Consider the following 20521-nt stretch of genomic DNA (forward strand, 5'->3'; position numbering starts at 1 on the left):
ACTAAGGATGAAAATAGTTGTGCCAGTTATGAATAAAATACTTGTAACATGACGTATACAACTTCATATGCTTCAAATCAAAGGCCTTAATCTTTCAAATTTAACTTTCTGCATACAAATTGTATCTAGAACTTCATGGATCTAATGTGAATACCTACGTTTTAAATAGGTTACAATGCAATGTCATTAACACTTATAGCCATATGGCAATTACAGAATAATATAAGACTGTTTGACTTTCAAGGGAAAAGGTGAGGTACGACATTCTCAAGAAACACCAGTTTCTAATTGCATACATAGCCATAGGAACTTTACTACTATAAAAGATTGCCCTTTGGGTGATTGACAGTAATGCCTTAAATTCACATCAAATACTGTACTTGTTCCATAAGCTGCAGCTTCTTTTGTTAGCTCTATCCCAATACTACTTCTCCTTTTTCTTCCCTAAAAAGGAAATAAATGCTGCTGTCTGAGACACTGATTACCATACCACTGAGAGTGCATAAAACCATGTCTCACATTTCTATAAAAATTTCTGCACAAATTTCATCCTATTGCTCTAGCAACATCTAAATGAAATCATCACTAATCAGTGAAACAATAAACAGAATCATATGCTATTTGTTAATTTTTAACTATTAATTTCTCTGTTCTGTGTGCTCAGTTTGAAGTACTAACTACGGCTAAGGTATATTCAGTAGCAAAATATATTTATTTCACCCTAAAATTCACTAAACTTAAGTACAAATACATTCAAATTCCACAATGATTAAGCTTATTTCACCTTAAATGTTAGTATCACTTCTGCTGGGTAAGCCAAACCAACCATGCTAGAAGTTCTTCGGTACATCCTAAAAGAATAAATAAAATATTAAGGAATAGCACTCCTTTAAACAGCACTGGAACAATTTATCTTTTTTTAATTCATCTTTCACAGTTTGTGAAATAACACTAAGCTATGTAAGGGTCTGATCCCACAGATGACATAAATCTTTTTATGAACTTCTGAGAAAAGCCCCTCTGCTGGTATATTACTCTTCTATGTTATTGCATACACATTTTCATGTAGAAGTTTCAAAGCCATAGAGTCCACTTCCAGAATTTTCCAAAGTCTGGGAGATTTCATTACAAATTTAAAGGTTTCATCTGAATTTCTGTATAGAAAAACAGAGTGACTGCAGAAATTGAAACCTAAGTTCTGGCTCAAAGATTTCCTTCAGGTTGATCCCACCACTTAAGGGATCTTCAACAACAGATGCTGTGGTTAAATGCAATACTTGCTGTAATACAGAAACAAAGCTCTCACCTTTCCACAAATATCCCAGCCTGCACAGCATGCACAATGCTTCGGAATTTTGGCTTTTCTTCAGGTCTTCTCTTCACTATTCCCATTTCCCTTGTGAACGTAGAAGCTAACCAGTCCCGCACTTCCAGCGGGACCGAATCTGACTGGATGTCAGAAAGCTCATCCTCAGTGTCCAAAAGCTTCCTACAAAAAAATTACTACAAGTTAACCGAGAAGAAGGCAGACTGAAGCAAAAGGAGTATGGACAGGTGAACAGCTAACAAAACTTAGTTGACAGGAGCAGAGGTTGACTATAAATTGACACATCACTAAACATCTTCTCTAGTAGACACATTGAGGCCGCTGGGAAGCTGGGCACAGCAGATATCTTCTCTCTCTCCCACTGTTCATGTTCCAGAAGGTAAAGGATACTCAAATGGAAGATATTCAAGAAAAGGAAAGAGAAGATTTTCCTACGAAGATGTCACATCTATGGTGGAGTAAAGTGTAAGCAACAAGTTATAAAATCCTGAGGAGACATCTAAAACAGGAATGTCTATAGAAAGAGGGGTTGTTCCTGTATTTGAGAACACCAGTGGTTCATCTGATCTGTCCTCAAAAATGGTACAAATATGTTCCGATACTCACATACAAAGTAAACGACACAACACAGCAATGCCATGGTGAATGCATTTTAACAAACGCCACCCTGTATACATGCGCATCATGTTATTCCAGTGCAATAAAAGCATTAAATGGCATTAGGCTGCTTCAGCAGGGATGTTCCACATCACCCATGCAGCACGAAGCAGAGCTCTCCAGCGGTTTGCTATAGTCTGGTGCAGATCTGAATTTGGGACCAAGTCCTGAGGTCTGCCAGATATGTGCTCCTGGAGGACAAATTAAGGCCAGCAAAACACACTGCAGTTTCCCTGATCTTTTGAACCATTCATCTGTTAAATAGGTGGACTATTCAGTCTGTAAATGACATTAACAGGAGTCACTTTACATTCACAGAGAAAACCGTACTTCAGAAAAAGCATTTAACGGGTAATTTTCATGAGTCCACTGCTCTCTGATGAGAGATGACTGAACAACATGTCATGGGAGAGAGAGAGTTTCAGTTTCTCTGGTTCCTACTTAAATAATTCTGCAACACAGAATTACAGTGTAAGCACAATTCTTTTTAAGTACAAGCTCTCAGAGATCCCTCAACACATAAACTTGGTAACTCCTCAAAAAGAATTATTCTCTTTCAGAAGCCTAACAGAAACAACAATTAAGGAGAGGAAACAAGGGCTAGTCATTCAGCTCATAACTGTTTATTTTCCACACTTTCTTGATCTTTTGAAGGATGAGATTTATATCACGGAAAATTACTCATGGCATATGTATTGCTAGAAAGAGCCTTTGAATAAATTCATTAATGACTGCCATTCTTCTGTAATTACAGAGAAAGAGTTCATATATGGGTTTACGTATCTGAATAAATGGATGTTTAGATAGATAAATAATTTGATAGTAATTTTATTTAGGAAGGAAAATAAATTAGGTTATATATTGCACCATACAAATTATGTTTAATTATCACAGTTTCTTAGAATCCAATATTACCCTCATTTCATAGTTTGCAACTTTTGCCAACTTTTAGTCATCTATTTATACCTTGATTATAAAGTACAGTATTTCCATTATATTTACATGGTTGTGGATATATATATATGTGTACAAGTACAATATTGGGATTCTGTGACATACATCTAATAGTTTGCCTTTTACTCACTGATTGTGAAAACACTTCTTTAAAATAACCCAAATGAAGTAAAATTATACGTTTAGACATAAAAACATCAAGTTGTTTTTATCGGTAATTTTTCTTGCTATTTACAAAACACGCACACACATATGTCAATTTCACTAAAGGTAACAAAAAGAATCTTCGGCAATTGTATCAGAAACTTGTACACATTAACCAGAAGAACTAACAGTACTTTAGCACTTACATTACAATAATAACTGAAATTTTCTCTTTCACCCAACAAGAACCAGTTTTTGATTTGCCATTGCTACATATTTTTACATGGATCTTGTTCTTTTTGGGTCGATCCATTTTGCAGCTTGTTTGCTGGCCCCTGCCTGCCTGTCCTTCTTGCTGTTACTATTTTGGTTGCCCAGTACTCAACTGCAACAAAGGTTGAGTCTTTGAGCACACATATTATAATGTCACTCTGATGCAATCACCAAGCATTATGACATCACCACTTCTTCGAATAAATTCTACGATACAACATTGGTTATAATCACTGCTAAAAAAACATAGCAGTCTGAACTGTATATCCAGAACGTCTTTATTTCTGACTGTTGATATTACTGCTATTTTAATTTATATCTGCTTAGAACTGACAATTTTCAAAAGTTTCAGTAAAATCAGTGAATCAATAGGAAGTTACTGTGTTCGGTTTTTGCTTAAAGTTATTATTGCTCATACAAATGGCAAACATATTTATTAACTATGCATTCAGTAATTCGACTGTTGATTCTAACTTGCCACTTTATGAACGACAAGTGAATAGGTAAATTATTGTAAATGATTATTCAGGATGCATTTAAATGGGGGGAAAAAAAATAGGGAAAAAGATGAAATTGTATCAGAAGACAGGGTCAAAACAAACACAGTTAAACCACCAAACTTCCTACCAAATACTACAGTGATTTTTGCAAGATTTTGCAATGTCATTTGCAATTGTAAATTGCAAAATTTAATTCATAAATTCTAATATGATTTTACAATATTTTGAAATATGTAAACTTTTACAAAGGTTCAAAAATGCCACTGGATAAACTAATTAGCAAAATCACAAGTGATCGTAGCTGTCAAACAAAAGGCTAGGACCTCTGGCTTAGGAAATATTTGAAGCGGAATGACTGCAAGATCCATAGCCTCATCCTCCAAACCAACCACACTGAAGATCAGAGATGGCAGGCATTTACTTTCTATTTTAAAGCTACAGAAGTATTCTGCAAAGCCTTAAAGTAAACCCTACTGAGATCAAACCTATTCAACTGGGAGGCATGAACTGCAATATTGTAGTTGAATTAAATAAATGCTGATATACCAAGGCACATACTTTATTTTTTTCTTCCCTAAAGCTAAGCAACACCTAAAAATGCTAATAAACAAACAAAATAAAAGCTCTTAACAAAATCTGCCACAAAAAGTACTTTCTTTCAGCACAAAGTCAGAATTTCAGCATTACATACATTTATTTTGCTCATTAGCCCATTAAGTCAAGGCAATACAAGGAAGGGATACATGTGGGCAGGAGTAGTGGAGGCTTGGCTTATTTACTTCTATTTGTTCCATGAGGGGAACTCCTATTGACAGTTGTGGGAATAATTGAGATATCAGCCATAGCATTTCAACTTAGCAATCAATTAATATTGCAGACATAGTAACTAATAACCTGATCTTCTTGTCACAGCGCTGTGTTTTTTGCCAAGAATAATTTTTCAAAATTCAAGCAGTGATAATTTCTAGCACTTTTTTCATTTGATCAGAATTTTAAATATAGTATGGACTAATCAGAAGGATATTTCTTTTCCCTTAGGAATATATCAGATGTAACATGGAGGAGAAGAAAGAAAGAAAAGAAAATTTTTAAAAAATTATATAATGGCTACGGGGAAAAAAAAAAAAATCAGTCAGTGCTAATCAGTCACACTGCCAAAGAGCAATGGTGGAAGATTTCCAGAGGAGGGATTGAGAAGGAGGTATTAGCTCTTTACCATATAGTGAATTAATCAAGCTAATTATCAATCTCTTAAGAGTGAATTGATCTAAATCCTCTTCTAGGTCTAGAATGCAGAAGACAATTTTTAGTCCACATGGCCAATTCAGATTTTTATGAATTATTAGTGTGCTAGTGTCTCCCTGTCTTCCTGAATGAGCCTGAATCACTATGATCAAATAATATTTTAATCCTCTGTAGTCCACTACAATTTCTACTAACATCTACTAAAAAATTCTCTTGACTCCCACTGAGGATAAACAAACTGCAAAAAATATTGAGGTGCATTTTTAGTACATAAAGGTCTTTCTAAAGGAAATAATGAATTTACCAACATGTTGTTGGTAAAACTTAAAATTTAGCACATTCTCAGAAGATTTGTCCTCATATTAAGAACTACCAATTAATTACAATATATGGTAAAGACTCTGGATGAAATACAGTTATTACAATAGTAGATAAGTAATGGAGTAAGGACCATCATTACTGGAAACATTCACTTGGTTATGTACTGCCTATTCAGAAATACAGACGTACATACCACAGGCCTACAACAATGTCACTGCCAGAGGCTGTCCTGAGGAGCCCTGTACCCCTGAGGCCCCAGAGGAAGTCAGGACAATGGAGGAGTTTATCTCGGTTGATGAGGACTGGGTTAGGGAGCAATTAAATAGTCTGGACATCCATAAATCCATGGGTCCGGATGGGATGCACCCATGAGTGCTGAGGGAGCTGGCTGAAGTCATTGCTAGGCTGGTCTCCATCATCTTTGCCAAGTCTTGGGAAATGGGAGAGGTGCCTGAGGACTGGAGGAAAGCAAATGTCACTCCAGTCTTCAAAAAGGGCAAGGAGGACTAGTCAGCCTCACCTCCACCCCTGGAAAGGTGATGGAACAACTTATCCTTGGTGCCATCTCAAGGCACATCAAGGATAAGAGGATCACTAGAGGCAGTCAGCATAGCTCCACCAAGAGCAAGTCATGCTTAAACAACCTCATAGCTTTTTGTGATGACATAACCAGGTGGATAGATGATGGCAAAGCAGTGGATGTGGTCTGTCTTGATCTCAGTAAAGCATTTGACACAGTTTCCCACAGCATCCTCGCTGTTAAACTGAGGAAGTGTGGTTTGGACAATCGGGTAGTGAGGTGGACTGTGAACTGGCTGAAGGAAAGAAGCCAGAGAGTCGTGGTCAATGAGGCGGATTCTAGTGGAGTCCCTCAAGGGTCGGTACGGGGACCAGTACTACTCAATATATCCATCAGTGACTTGGATGGGGGAGTAGAGACCTGGACAGGTTGGAGAGTTGGGCAGGGAAAAATTTAATGAAATATAACGAGGGAAAGTGTAGAGTCTTGCATCTTGGCAAGAACAACCCCAGGTTCCAGTATAAGTTGGGGAATGACCTGTGGGAGAGCAGCGTAGGGAAAAGGGACCTGGGGGTCCTGGTGGACAGCAGAATGACCATGAGCCAGCACTGTGCCCTTGTGGCCAGGAAGGCCAGTGGCATCCTGGGGTCTATTGAAAGGGGTGTGGTTAGTAGGGAACTGCTGGAGAGAGTCCAGCATAGAGCCACAAAGATGGTGAAGGGAGTGCAGCATCTCCCTTATGAAGAAAGGCTGAGGGAGCTGGGTCTCTTTAGATTGGAGGAGACTGAGGGGTGATCCTATTAATGTTTATAAATATGTAAAGGGTGAGTGTCAGGAGGATGGAGCCAGGCTCTTCTTGGTGACAACGAATGATAACACAAGGGACAATGCATACAAACTGGAACACAGGAGGTTCCACTTAAATATGAGAAGAAACTTCTTCTCAGTGAGGGTGACAGACACTGGAACAGGCTGCCCAGGGAGGTTGTGGAGTCTCCTACTCTGGAGACATTCAAAACCCACCTGGACACCTTCCTGTGTAACCTCATCTGGGTGTTCTTGCTCTGGCAGGGGGACTGGACTAGATGATCTTTTGAGGTCCCTTCCAATCCCTGACATTCTGTGATTCTGTGTGATCTTTAAGATTCAGGCCAGGATATTCACAATTTAAAAATATAATTTTTCGGGAGTACAACTGTGAACTAATATAGTTTCCTTTTTTAATTCAATTGCTTTTACGTGGTATTCTTAAAGGTCCACAGACTGCCTCAGGGTATGACTCATAAATAAATTAACATCAATAACTTTGACATAGAAATATTTGATAACTTCATAAAAGGGTTGCAGGCCATTTATTAAATATTCTAACTGAACTGAAGAGTTTTAGTCAGAATTTAAGAGATTTTCAGTGATTTAAAGTGTATTTTTATATAACTTTGATGCTGTTGTAAGCCACCCTCTCAGAAAAAAAAAAAAATTGGCTTAGTACAAAAGACTTTAAAGGCTTCTTTTAAGTTTTTATAAGGGTGGAACGTACTGAATTAATCTCAACACAATAAGCTTTTTCTCAATAGTAGCTTTTACAGAAGTATCATTTGTAGATTCCCTTAATGGATGAACTGAATGATTTAATCCAAACGGTCCATTCATTGCTGACTAAGCAACTTCAGGCTAAGTACATTTAACCATGGGTTTGCTACAGAGGACAGCAATGCACCCTCACAGCAAACTTGACTGAATATTCAAGATTATGATTTAACTTCATGCTTAAAGAATTACCACTTCCAATGTCTCCTCAGCTACATCAGATCAGAGAGGAAACATATAGACCATATTTTTCATCTGGCAAATCATTACCAAATGGGACATCCCATTCCATTGGTTTTATCCTTGTACCATTAGGCTGATTATTTTCTTTAATATTCCCAGATGTTTTTAAAAAAGCTGATTTTCAGGAGAAATATTGTCTAGACCATTCAAAATAAATTACATCATTGACCAAATACCCCACTGTTCTGTGAATGAAACAATTAGTTACCTCCATGCATAAATTAAAAAAACACTATGTTTTTTTCAGGCAGAGAGATTAGGAATATATGCTTTAAAAAATGTTAACAAATATCTACATCTCTGTGATGTAAGAGAATTTAACTTTCTCAGCCCTTGCACCTACAAAGAGATTTGCTGGTGTGACCATCTCTGCTGGTCACACTGGATGGATAACAGTGTCTGAATCAGCACAATTACTTCCATAACCAGGGCCTTACAGTCAGTGGAACCCTGTCATTCACACAAAGCCAGCTAGATGTTGTACACTACGGGTGGGAACTGAATGCGAATTGTCCTGTAATGTCAAGCAACAGATTCCTGCAGTAAGACGCGCAGCAGGAGCTGATGTAGCGCTAGCTTAGAGCCTTGCAACACTGGTACTAAAATATGGCTTGTGAAAATTAAATAATACAACAAACATAAAAGGTGGAACCTTCATTGACTTTCATTCTCACTGAAAATAAAGAGAAGCCACTAAAGCTATACTGATGGCTAGAAGAGAGTGCAAGAAAGCACAGGGGTATGTAATAAGACCCTAACTGGAATAAAATATTCTGATTTTATCCAAAACAACTTAAAAATGTTCTCCACAAGAAGCTTATTTTTTTTATTTGGCTTTGGAATACGTATATTTTTTTTAATCTTGTAATTTCCATCTAGATTTTATGTGACTTATTTTCTTCTCAGCATGAATAAAGAGCTGTGTTTACAAGGAACGGAACAGCTGTCATGACTGAATTATCAGGTTGTATTTATTTCCTGTTTGACTCTAAATATCCTCCTTCCACTACGTTGAGCCAAGTGGCAGGTACTAATGCAGAAAATTCTGCAAGATTTGTCAGAATTATTTATAACACCTATTAAGTTTGAGTTTCTTCCACAAAGGAGATCCGTTGAGGGGCTGGAACTAAGAGAGTTTCACTGATTATTTTCAGCTGACAGACAACCTCTGCTTCAGCTACCAAAGCACTAGATCTCTTTCAAGAAGTGTTTCATGCAGCTTATAATTATTCAACATTGAGAAATGCCACAGTCCTAAGAAGAGCTTGTTAAACAAAGTTATTAATTGACATGAGGCCACAGACAATTAAGCTCATAGGAAAGCAGCACTTATATATGTCTGATTTTTCTGTGCTTTCCAACCTTCCATTGGTTCAGAACCTTTTATATGGGATAGTGACAGTCACTGCCCCAAACCAATATTTTTGTAATTTTGGAAGGTTATCCCTACTGCCTCTCCCTGTTTCTAAGGAGTCTACCCTCAGAACTCCATAAACAAAACCTGTTGTGTTATTTCTCTGCTTTTTCCCCAACCCAACTTCTCATAGTTTTAGAAAGAGCATGTATGGAAATGAGTATTTACACATAGTTTTGAAAAATGCTGTCCTATGCTCAGATAAAAGGCTACAGTGTAGAGAATAGAGGAGAAGAAAAAAGGAGAGAGAATCTGAGAAAAATACTTTGCAATCTGCCAAAGAGTTTGAATTCTACAGCCATTTCCAGCTGATAGTTGCACTATAAATAAAGATTCAACGTGCCATCAGCTTACACATTTTCATGTACTACTTCTATGTGCACACACAACTTTATAGAATGATACAGGCTTTCCAATCAACTCAAGAAAGAATATATAGTAACAAAATTGGTATCTCCTACTGTAAGAATTTGGAACTGATCACTTAAAAAAGCTCAGGCTTATAAAGAGAAAAACGGTTTTGCTAGACCAGTGCCTGAGATTTAATTTTTAAGTAGCACAAATGGTTCCCCAGAGCTGTGAAACAGGCCAGGCTCTTCCTTGATCCTTGGCTACATGGTTGAATATATTCAGTGAGATATCTCGCACTTAGATCTCTTTAGGGACCTCAGTTTTTTTCTTTTTGCTTTTTTAATCTCTGTGCCTCTGAAGAATTGCAGGATGTCCTTCTGCAATGGGTGTGGGACCACTGGTGGGACCACGTTATGATGCTGTTTAATAGGATGTATTTCATAACAGAAAGCTGAGTTAGGAGGATGCTCCTAACCAGCACCCTGTTAGTTGCTATTCCTAATCTGACTGCAGAGATCTTTAAGAGGTGATATTGAAGTCTACCTCCCAGAGAGGTGGGGAAGAAGAGAATACTGCAGGCAGGATTCAGTCTTAGGTGGCTGGTTGAAGCTGAGGTCTTCTTCTGCCTGGATATCTAAGCAATAGGTCAATAAATTCATCAGGACAAAATCCAAGGCCCAATGTGGGCTTAAAATAAAGAGCATGTGTATTTTCATGAGTTCCAGAAACTCTGCACTGAACCTTTGGTCCTAAACTTGCAACACTTCGCACTTGTAGAACCAGGCATCTTTAATTTCCTATCTTATAAGCCAAATCTCAAGAACTATTATATCCTGTGAAGTGTGCAACTTCCTGCTGGGATTTAGTTAATAAAAGTGATCTGTACTCAGATGGTTTTCTCACTGCTTTACTTGGTGTTTAATTGTTATTGCTCTATACTGTAGAAATTATTTTTATCCATAAAGCAATTCATATGTAAGAACCTTACTGAAGTCATTTAAACTTTGGCCATGTATAGAAGTGTATGTTCAGGCTCAGCAGGAATGGGCCATTCTGCTTATGATCTAAACTATTATTTCTAATCTTCTAATGAGTGCAGTTAACTCGGCTCCAGAGTCCCGACAGTGGTAGCTCAGTGCAGAACAAAGAACCTGAAATTTTGTTGGGAACGCGGGCAAATGTAACCACGGAAGCTAATTCCATCCTCCATTGCCATTTGACTCACTGATACACTGCTTTTGTTCCTTAAAGATTAGCCTCCCAGAAGCTGAAGAGACCTTCTTTGTTTCTTCATCTTTAAATGTTTCAATGCAGATTTAGACTACAGAATACTGGTGATGCTAATTCAAATGTGATTATCTTTGCAGATTGCCATGCAAAAGAGTTTACTATGAGAGTACTGCTGGTGACTAGAGTCTCTCTCTCACGCTGTAAATACCTTAAGCTACAAATTGCTTTGAATGAGGAAGTGTCAAAATTTAAAACAGCACTATACATAATATTGCCCAACTAAGAAGTGGAGGCTCAGCCTATACTTTTTAGCATAAATTTAATATAAAGACCACCAGGTTCAAAAAATGCATCACTCTAAATCTGAATTTTATGGAGACTATATCAGTCCAAATAAATTACAAACAAAACCAAAGAATAAAAGAATATATCAAAGAATATAAACCAAAATGAAGAATATGGGGTATATAATGCAAAACACCAAAAATAAGATAATTAAATTTTAAAAGGTAGGTTTCATTAAAGTAATTTTATTTTTAACTATTAATTATGGCATAAGTACATAGAATCATAAAATACCAGGTTGGAAGGGACCACAAGGATCATCTGGTCCAAACTTTCTTGGCAAAAGCACAGTCTAGGCAAGAATATTCATTTTATATGCCTACATATATATACTTCAGCAATATACCTAAAGGTATGGAAATATATAAGTAAACCATATGATAAATGCATATTTATATAAGGAATGCAACCAAAATTTGGTAGGTTTACAAACACTGAAGCTGCATTGAAGAGCAGGAGTACCCAATAAATTAGAGCAAAACAAGACACCTGTCTCAGGTATTTCCTTTCTGTCTTAGTACAGTGAAAAATCAAGATTATTCTGCAAAATACTGGATGCAATAAATAAATAAGATTAAACATTGTTATGCATAAAGCTAGGGAAGAACACAAGTTTTATCCATATACTGAAGCAGAGCTTTTAAAATAAATAGTCACCATTATGAGGTCATATTGCCCCTAGGATTAAGAAAGCAGCCTGAGGACTATGAAAATTATATATGTTTATTTTCATTTGGGTAGTTTAATAATCCTGCTGTCAAGTCCTATGAGGGCAATTAGCTAATTTAAAGATTTGCTTACAGCAAAAGTAATGCACCTGTTGCTGCCACAGTCTATATATTTTCAGGTGCACCAGTTTTCTCTGTGTAGGAAATGTCTGTTACTTGTCTTGATGCTCCCACACAGAGTCAGAGAGACTGGATTCCTCATTGTAGTGATACTACTCATTTCCATAGAAGCCACCTCAGTTTAGAAACTAAGTAAATCTCACATTATTTTCACTGTCCCGGTGCTACTATACAGAAAGAGCTATGAATACTATACCCATTTAATCACAGTGTTCGGGAGATGTATGGAAGAAATAATCAGTGGTTTATATCCTTGTCCCCTATACAACTTTGATACAGCTCCCATGGTTATTAATGCAAAATACATGTTTAAGCTCTGATCGCTGGTGGTGCTGCGGTATCCCGCAATCTCGGGAAGAAAGGACTGAGCACTTCCACAGCTTCCTCAGCATGTGAGATGTGACAAGATTTATGTTTAGAACAATTGCTCAGAAATGAAATTTTATGGCCTCTAGTGTAGTAATATGAGCCCAAAGAGAAGTTTGTTGGTAATTTCTTCTATCTGTCTCCCTAAGGACCTGTATCAATTTAATTACAAATACAACTATAAAATATTATAGTTTTATATTATATTTTATATTATAGTATTAAATGATGTTACATATAATAATGTAAATGCACAAATCAAGCCTTGATTCAACATAAAAGAAGCTTGATTAACTTAATTCAGCCAGCAAAACCAATATAGATATATCCACAGTAGCATATTAACTACCAATATTTTAAAATATTTATTTCAGTTCATTCCATTTTCTAACAAAGCCCAGGTCTCCTGGAAGTCACACAAGATAGTTTGTGCAATTTTTTTCAGTTAAGCTTAATTTATTGAAACTGTAAACATCTTCATAACACATGTGAGCCTCTTTGAAGTCACTGAGGTCCCTAATGTTTTTCAACGTGGGTATTTAACTTGAGATTGTCAGCAAAACTTTAGAAAGTGTCCCTAAGAACTGTATTGCTGCTGGGGGGCTGCTCAGGAAAGTCTGCCCAGCTACTACAGTTTTGACAGCTTTTTACAGAATTGGACATGCATGCACTCAAAGAACAGGACACCAGCATAAGTCATGCTGCCTACCTAGTCTGTAATATAAACTTTGAAAAATGGACCACTGGTACCTACTTTATTTGTTACAATTTTTATCCTTCTGTTTTCAAATTGGGAGGCTTTCTGGTGCTCAATAGTAGATGGTCCAAATTCCCGACTAGCAAGGTGTGGTGTGTGAATCCCAGACATCAAAGGCAAAGAAATGGGAAAAAGTTAGAGCAGTACTTTAAGCACCATATCAAATACGTAGATTTGCAGTGGTGGGGCAACAGAGAGAGAGTTAGGTCCATGAAAAAATCAGTAGGATGGCAGACTTCTTAAATGCAGTATGGAACCAAGACACACACTGCATGCTCCAGCAGTACTGAAGAAGTTTTGGTAGACATCTTCACAAGACCATTCTGCTTAGAAGGAACTTAAAGAGGCCAGCACACTAAAATAAAAACTGTAAGTTAGCTAGTTAACTTCAATATAGTACATATCCTAAAATTCTTCCAAGACGCCAAATATTTAGAACTTCTCATTTAATTGGAGTCAACCCACATTAAAGATGACTGGCAGTAATACTGCCAGTAACAATAATCATAAACAAGGGATCGAACATTATAAAATAAATCACAGCTTTTAATGAATTCATGTATTTATAGGCCACATTATAATACTCTGGCTCATCTCTGTGAGCATTTCATTCCAAAACAGCCCATTTTTTTCAGTCATACAGTCCTCAGCATGATTATTGGTATGTGGGCTGTGGGAGAAAGAAAATCCATCCTTCAGGAAATTCTTATGACTTCATGCTGTGAACATTTGACAAATGAGGGAGACAAGAACAAGGCAAATGCTCCAGGCAATGGTTACATCTCACCTTTGGAATCTTACTTGCTTTAACCTTGTCATTAAAAAGCCTAAGAGCCACACAAAATTCAGACGTGCGGAGACCTTCAGCTCATGTCACTTACAGTTCCATGCAAAGACTAGATTTCTGAAATCTGATTGCCAACGTACTTTCCTTTTTCTTCCCCCCCCACCCGACTTACCTGGTTTCATCAATATAAACTGCCTCCAGCACAGATGCTGCATATTCAATATTCTTTTTTAAATCCACCACGTTAATGTCACCCTTCTCCAGCTGCTTTACCAAGCATCTTAATCTGTGAAAAAGAAAATAAAAGTATCAGTCCGTTGCTTATTTCAAATTTTAGTGACCGTATTTTCTATTTAACTATTGGAACCAACACAATAGCCAATGCAGAGTTAAAAGTAAATCACTGCACCTCTTGTCTTGTTTTAAAAAAATATGGTTTTAGAACACACATAACAATGACCAGTCGTATGTTTTTACATCTTGCTAAATTTGTAAGATCTATTTTAAAAAGTCATATATATTCAATTAAGTCAGAGAGGACACAGTAACTACCATCAGAGTGATTTCATGTCAATTTGTGACGTTACTGTCATGCCTGAGTCTCTAATTTTGTTTAAACAATCAATAAAACTTTGCAAGTTGTCTTACTGCAGTTCTTCTGTGCTTAGAAGGTTGATTACGACATTCTAATATCGACTATAGACTGATCTTTTTCATTTAAATGTCTTTAATTTTTATTTAGGCTTCCAGTATATTTTTGCTGGAGAATTCTCATTAGCATGAACTAATGTGGAGCTCCATCGTTTCTGTGTTTACAGAAAATTCATCATTATACCAGACAAAAAGTGGTGCCTATGGCATTAGAAAAATTAAAATATTTTCCCAAGTGTGCTTTTACTTTTAGTTTTGAGAACATTCTTTCACATTACAAACACGGAGACACCCAAAGGGGATTTTGCAATGCATCAACTCATGCCTCTGTAGAAATACACTTATACAGATAAAATTCGTGAATACCAGATTTTTCCTAGGCTCTCTGATGAGAAGAACACTTCTGACACTGCTCAGCTGAACCACACAGAGTAGTCACAGCACTGCAGTGAAATGAAAACCTTATCAGTAACTGTGTAGAGCTGTGACTAAATGGATGCTTAAAGTATGGATATTTTCCTTCTTTCTGTGTTATATCTCTGTGTTGAAACAATATACAGTTTAATGTCATGCAAGACAAAGATTTCTGAAATGAAAGATACACGATTATTTTAACATAACTTTCACGAAGTAATCTTTTTTTACATGTACAAAATGTGAAAAAAAAAGTGTGAAACAAGCACTAGGTTCAAAAGTGGATTGAAATTCAGTCAGCACTAAGCTGACTCTGATTGCAGAAAAAAATCATATTTATTACATGAATAGAAAAATACAATAATGTTCTATATACTGTACATTATTTTAATTGGGCATATACAATATTTGATTTGACCTAATTAAAACGTACGCATTTAAAAAAAAACCCACAGTGATATTCCAAACAAAACTCTCATAAACTTGGAAAGCACTGTTCCATCATAAAACCACTTTCATGTTTTCTCTTTATATTTATTTGGCCTAAGTACAATTACTTCCAAGCCTGCAAGGATAATTTCAGCAAATGGAGTTTTAAGACCAGCCTCCTCAGTTCTCCAAAGTCTTAATTCAATTCAAATTAGCATAGAACAAAACACAAATAAGGCTCTTAGCAACCATATTTACTTGGTATTTTACATAGTGCATTGCATATCAATGGAGTGGAAAAATTTGTGTTAAAAAATTTTATCAGAGAAGTGGGTGGATGAAATACTGTGGGAGTGCATCTTCTATGCAGAAATAACCTAATGCACAGGTTGCAGTTCCAGCACATAACTCCTTCCACTTCAGAGGTACCTATAGGCAGAAGAGGCATATTCAGAGACACCTTGCAGTACCTGACACATGCACTGTGACTCTCCTGGGATGTCTGCTCCTCAGTAATGCACACAAACCTACATCAGCTACTCAGCACCAGGGCCAAAATGCCCAGGAGAGGCTGGCAGCATCTTCACCACTATTTGCGAATAGCTGTAGGGCGGTTCTCCCACTTGCACCATTCCCTCTATGTGTGACTGAGAACATCTCCAAATTGCACTTTCCAAAGTGAAAGCATAAATTAATTTTAACACACCATACTTCACAGCAGGGAGACAGGCTATAGGAGAACAATATTAGCTCAAAATGGCTTCAAATCCTACAATTTCCAGTGGCTCTATGTCTTCTCAGGGCATAGACAAGATGACAGATAGATGAAATCATTTTTGCGCTTTCAGGAGCAAAGGAGTCCCTGGGGAGCCTTTAAGCCACAATGACCTCTCAATATGTCTCTGCAGAGGTGGCAGTCAACTGATCTAACTTGCTCTGTAGTTATGGTTTATATCCTAGGAGGAACACAGAACACAATAATAGACCAGGCAATTTGGAAAAGCTGCTTAGGCAAAGTAAAAGTTATTCTGAACAGGTTACAGTTCACAAAAGGACAAAAGCCATATCACTCAATGATGACCAGTGACCTTGTCATCTCATGCATCCATGATTTGTGGAAACATCCTCAAGAATGTCTATAGCTGACCCAGTGCAGATCTGTCATAGAACCATGGGATAACTTTGGTTGGAAGGGACCTCCACCTGATCCAAGGTCTTGCTCAAAGCAAAGCCAACCTCAAAGTCAGGTATAACTCCAAAGTTAGATCAAATTTCTCGGAGGCATTTCCACTCAAGTGTTGAATGCACAGAGATTTCACAAAATCTCTAGGCAAAGTTCCAATGTTTAACCAGCCTCATGGCGGATTATTCCTTCACAATATCTAACTGGAATTTCTTTTGTGGCATCTTGTGCCTAGTGGACCCCAATCTTTGTGGTGCACTTCCAAGAAAAATGTGGCTCTATCTAGAGTATAACTTCCCACTAGAAAGCTGGACACAGCAATAAAATCCTTCCATAGTATTGATGAACAGACACTTGTCAGGTGATAATCATGAGGTGTACCCCAGAAGTCAGAAAAATAGATTTCCAGTGCAGCAAAATTAAGTGGGTCACAATGGTTCATGAATGATTGGAATATACTCAACATATAATGCATTAAAGTGAAACAGCCACAGAGGGAGTTTAAGAGCTGACATTTCAGTAGTGAAACTAGGATTTTAGTAACGAATAAGTACGTCAGTTTATAAGAGAAACCAACAAATGTTAAAATACTCATAGCCCAGCATTCTGCAAGACAAAGAAAATATTCAAAAGGACAAGGAAAAGTAGCAAAAAATAATTATTATTCCAATTGTATTGGGCAGGATTTTTGTTTATTTGTTTGTTTTCTTTTAATTAAGTGTGATAAATTCAAAACAAATTTGAGAAATACCATTAGATAACCTGAAATGCTACTTAAGTTTGAGCTAATTATACTCCCCGCTTGTGAACTGTGCTACTAGGAAATAATAGACAGCAACAAGAAAAAATGGAAAGGCTATTTTGTGAAATAAAAATTGGACTATTTGAACTGTTTTAAGGAGCAAAGAAAATTGTATGCAGAGTTAATATGATACAACATGAAAGAAAGCGACATACAGAGAAAAAAAAAAAGATTATTTATCTCAGGACAACTGAAAACTGCATTTTAAAACTAGCAGTGCCAGTTAGTAAGGGAGAAAGAGACATCTGGAGTTAATAAAAGGAGTGGGTGGGGAACCATCTTCTGTCATGCTGGGTAAACACCCTTAACACTGTTGTGGTCTTCAGTACTTCTACGGACAATCCAAACATGCTCTGCTCCTACCTGTCATTAGTAGCACCGCCTGCGAGGTGACCAGGAGCAGTGTTCCCCAGTTCCCACGTCCCCGTGCAGCTGGTGCCTTTGTACAGCTGTGGGCAATAAGTTTTGAGGCCCAGCAGCAACACAGGCAAACCAGGAGAAAACATGTTTTTTCACTAGAAGCTAAAGTAGCATGTTCTTAACTAACAATATCAAAATTGTGACTCAGTTGTTCCCTCCTTTCTCCTTAAAATTCTTGACTTAAAGTTTTGATAAGTCTACTGTAACTTTCAGGGGTTGCGTCAGATTAACTGAGGGTAGATTTTAGGTTATTTGAGAAGGCAGTTTCAATAACCGCAGGAAAAAAAATAAAAGAAAAAAAAAGGAAGATAAGGAATCTGTGGTTTAAAAAGAACTTTTGCAATATCGTCATGAGAAAATGTTTTCTTCTATGGATTCAAGTAAAGTTCAGCAAGAAAAATAAGTTTGGAAATAGTGAATAATTGTCCTAAACACAGATTAAAAAGATAACAAAGAAAGGTGCCAGGAGTGGGATTACTTAAAAAAGGAGATTGTAGAGATAGAGAGGCAAATGAGTTGGACAATTTCCATTTCAGATTTTAAAGACTACCTCTTTCTTTCCCAAGGGAAAAGAAATTACCAGTGATCACTGAGAATAATTGAGAGTTAAAGGTTCAGCTTAACAGTCTTCAAGAACCAGAAGAGGAAAGTTCAGCCTGAAGTTAATTTCTGAACCTGAGAAAAAGTTTGCTTTCCCAAAGACTGCCTTTATCTGCCATCTGACTCTCCCCATCATCAAGCACTGCGAAGAAAGAGCTTTCTAAATTACACATCTGGACTTCACTTAAAACTGTTTTGGAAACTTTGTACAAAAAAAAAAAAAAAAACAAACAAAAAAACCAAAAACAACAAACCTGGCTTTTGCCACAGATCGTATTAAAGAGGAAGTGAAATAAACTGTAAAAAGTAAACTGTAAACTAGCCCTGCTTCCTATTATATTTTGAACTTAATAGAAGTTACTGTTGAAGATGGGCAATGAACACATGGGCGATATTTTGAAAACAATAAACACATGCTGATCATAATTACAGGGAAATAGTTATTCGTATTAATATTCAATAATCACAATGACAGTTTAAAAATTATCCGTGTTGGTTAAGTCAACCCAAATCACAAGTTGTAAATCATTATGTTCCCATGAACGAGCTGAGAAAAGCCTAGCTGTGTGCCAAATGTATTAATTCCTTGAAAAGATTATGAGCCAGTGCTGACAACACGTTAAAAAGTTTAAGGACAGAAAAAATGATTATTTTCATGTTTTGTTTGGACTATTTAATATTGAATAAGAAAATTAAATGGATAATTGTAATCTTTATTGTACACATATTTTGACCCTCTAAATGAACATTACAAACTAAAAATGGGCTGATATGTAATGTGAAATTAAAAGAGGGGTAGAATAACCATATTCTGACAACATCAACAGTTACAGTTTCAACAACACTATTTTTTAAAAACTTTGGGCAAGTGGGAATTTTTCCTCTGAAACTATTTATAATAACTGGAAACCAGTTTTGCTAGCTGCAGTGATTCTTGTAATAATCACATGAATAATTTTCACAACCTCTATGAAGCTTTGTGCACCCAGTAGTTCCTCAGCTTTCAAAGCCAGAAGTTACATCTTCACTCAAACATGAACACTGAGAAAAAGTGACAATATGCAGCAATTCCAAACCATTAATAAGGAGAAGTTCTGCCCATCTATTTAAAACAGCCTAATCCCAGAATCCAAGTTGTTTTATACACCTACACATTTAAGATTCAGGAAAGTATTTGAACTGGGAGAAATCCAAAATGGGTATGGCAAAACTTCACCTTGGAAAAGTCGCAACAAATAAAACATATCACCATTTCACTTGAATTCTATCATTCCCTACATAAATTGCCTGAATTCCCATTATTTTTAATGCGAACTGGTATAATTTGAATTTTACACTTTTCTATTAAGAACATGCATGTAAAAAACTGTCTAAATAAACCATTCCCTCTAACAAATATTTTTAAACAACATTCTTCAGTAACAAAAAAATGTAATAAAAAAAATCAACCACACACAAAGTCCATGCTCTCACTTTTTCAAGCAAAGAAAGTTCTAATATACAGATTACAATAAATCTTTTATTATGATAAAGGATATAATTCCTCTTTTGTGTTTTCTGAAAGATCGATGAAAAATACTGTCTATGAAAAAGGAAAATCCTAGATAGAGTTCTAATATTTATAATACATGGCTATAAAAGACTACATCTAATAATGCAAATGGATGATACTAGAGAAATATCCAAAATACGATAATAAAGATTCAGGTTAATCACTCCTGTTCACCTGCTTCTACCTGCACTTACAAAGTGTCCAATTAATACGGCTTCAAAATGGCTAATCTTTACTTCAAAGTTTTTTACATTATGATAGGGAAAAACATGCTGATACAAGGACCTTTTGCCAGTCAAGGCAAGGCCAGTGTATCAATGGAGAGCAAGGATTAGAACCTGATGTGCATTTCACTTCCCTGAAATAATAAAAAATGCAGTTTCAAATGCAGTTACCCAATATTTCTTCCAATTAGAGGTGCTGCCTCTCAATAAGTTCTGATATTGAAAAATGCAAGAAAGATATAACACATTTTCAGTGCTGCAAATGTGTATTATGAAATTATTTCTCAGTCACTGCTGTGTCTGAGCATATGCACAGGAAGCCTTGTGGTTGCTAAGGGTTTCACGAATCACATTCATTTCATGATTATTTTAAGCAT

The 20521-nt window shown here is 36.5% G+C and overlaps 1 protein-coding gene across 5 annotated transcripts in view; it reads right to left on the reverse strand.

Annotated features, from left to right (window-relative positions):
- Positions 1-20521, reverse strand: part of PDE1A (phosphodiesterase 1A) — a 154234-nt gene that overhangs the window by 43770 nt on the left and 89943 nt on the right. For all 5 annotated transcript variants that reach the window (XM_071811162.1, XM_065841391.2, XM_071811165.1 and 2 more), the window contains 3 exons: positions 14042-14155; positions 1307-1489; positions 785-851 (listed from right to left, as the gene is read on the reverse strand). In XM_071811162.1, the coding sequence (XP_071667263.1) occupies positions 785-851; positions 1307-1489; positions 14042-14155 (364 nt within the window). The remainder of the gene's footprint in view (positions 1-784; positions 852-1306; positions 1490-14041; positions 14156-20521) is intronic.

This window comes from Patagioenas fasciata, chromosome 7 (genome assembly GCF_037038585.1).
Source record: "Patagioenas fasciata isolate bPatFas1 chromosome 7, bPatFas1.hap1, whole genome shotgun sequence".
NCBI classification, from domain to species: domain Eukaryota; kingdom Metazoa; phylum Chordata; class Aves; order Columbiformes; family Columbidae; genus Patagioenas; species Patagioenas fasciata.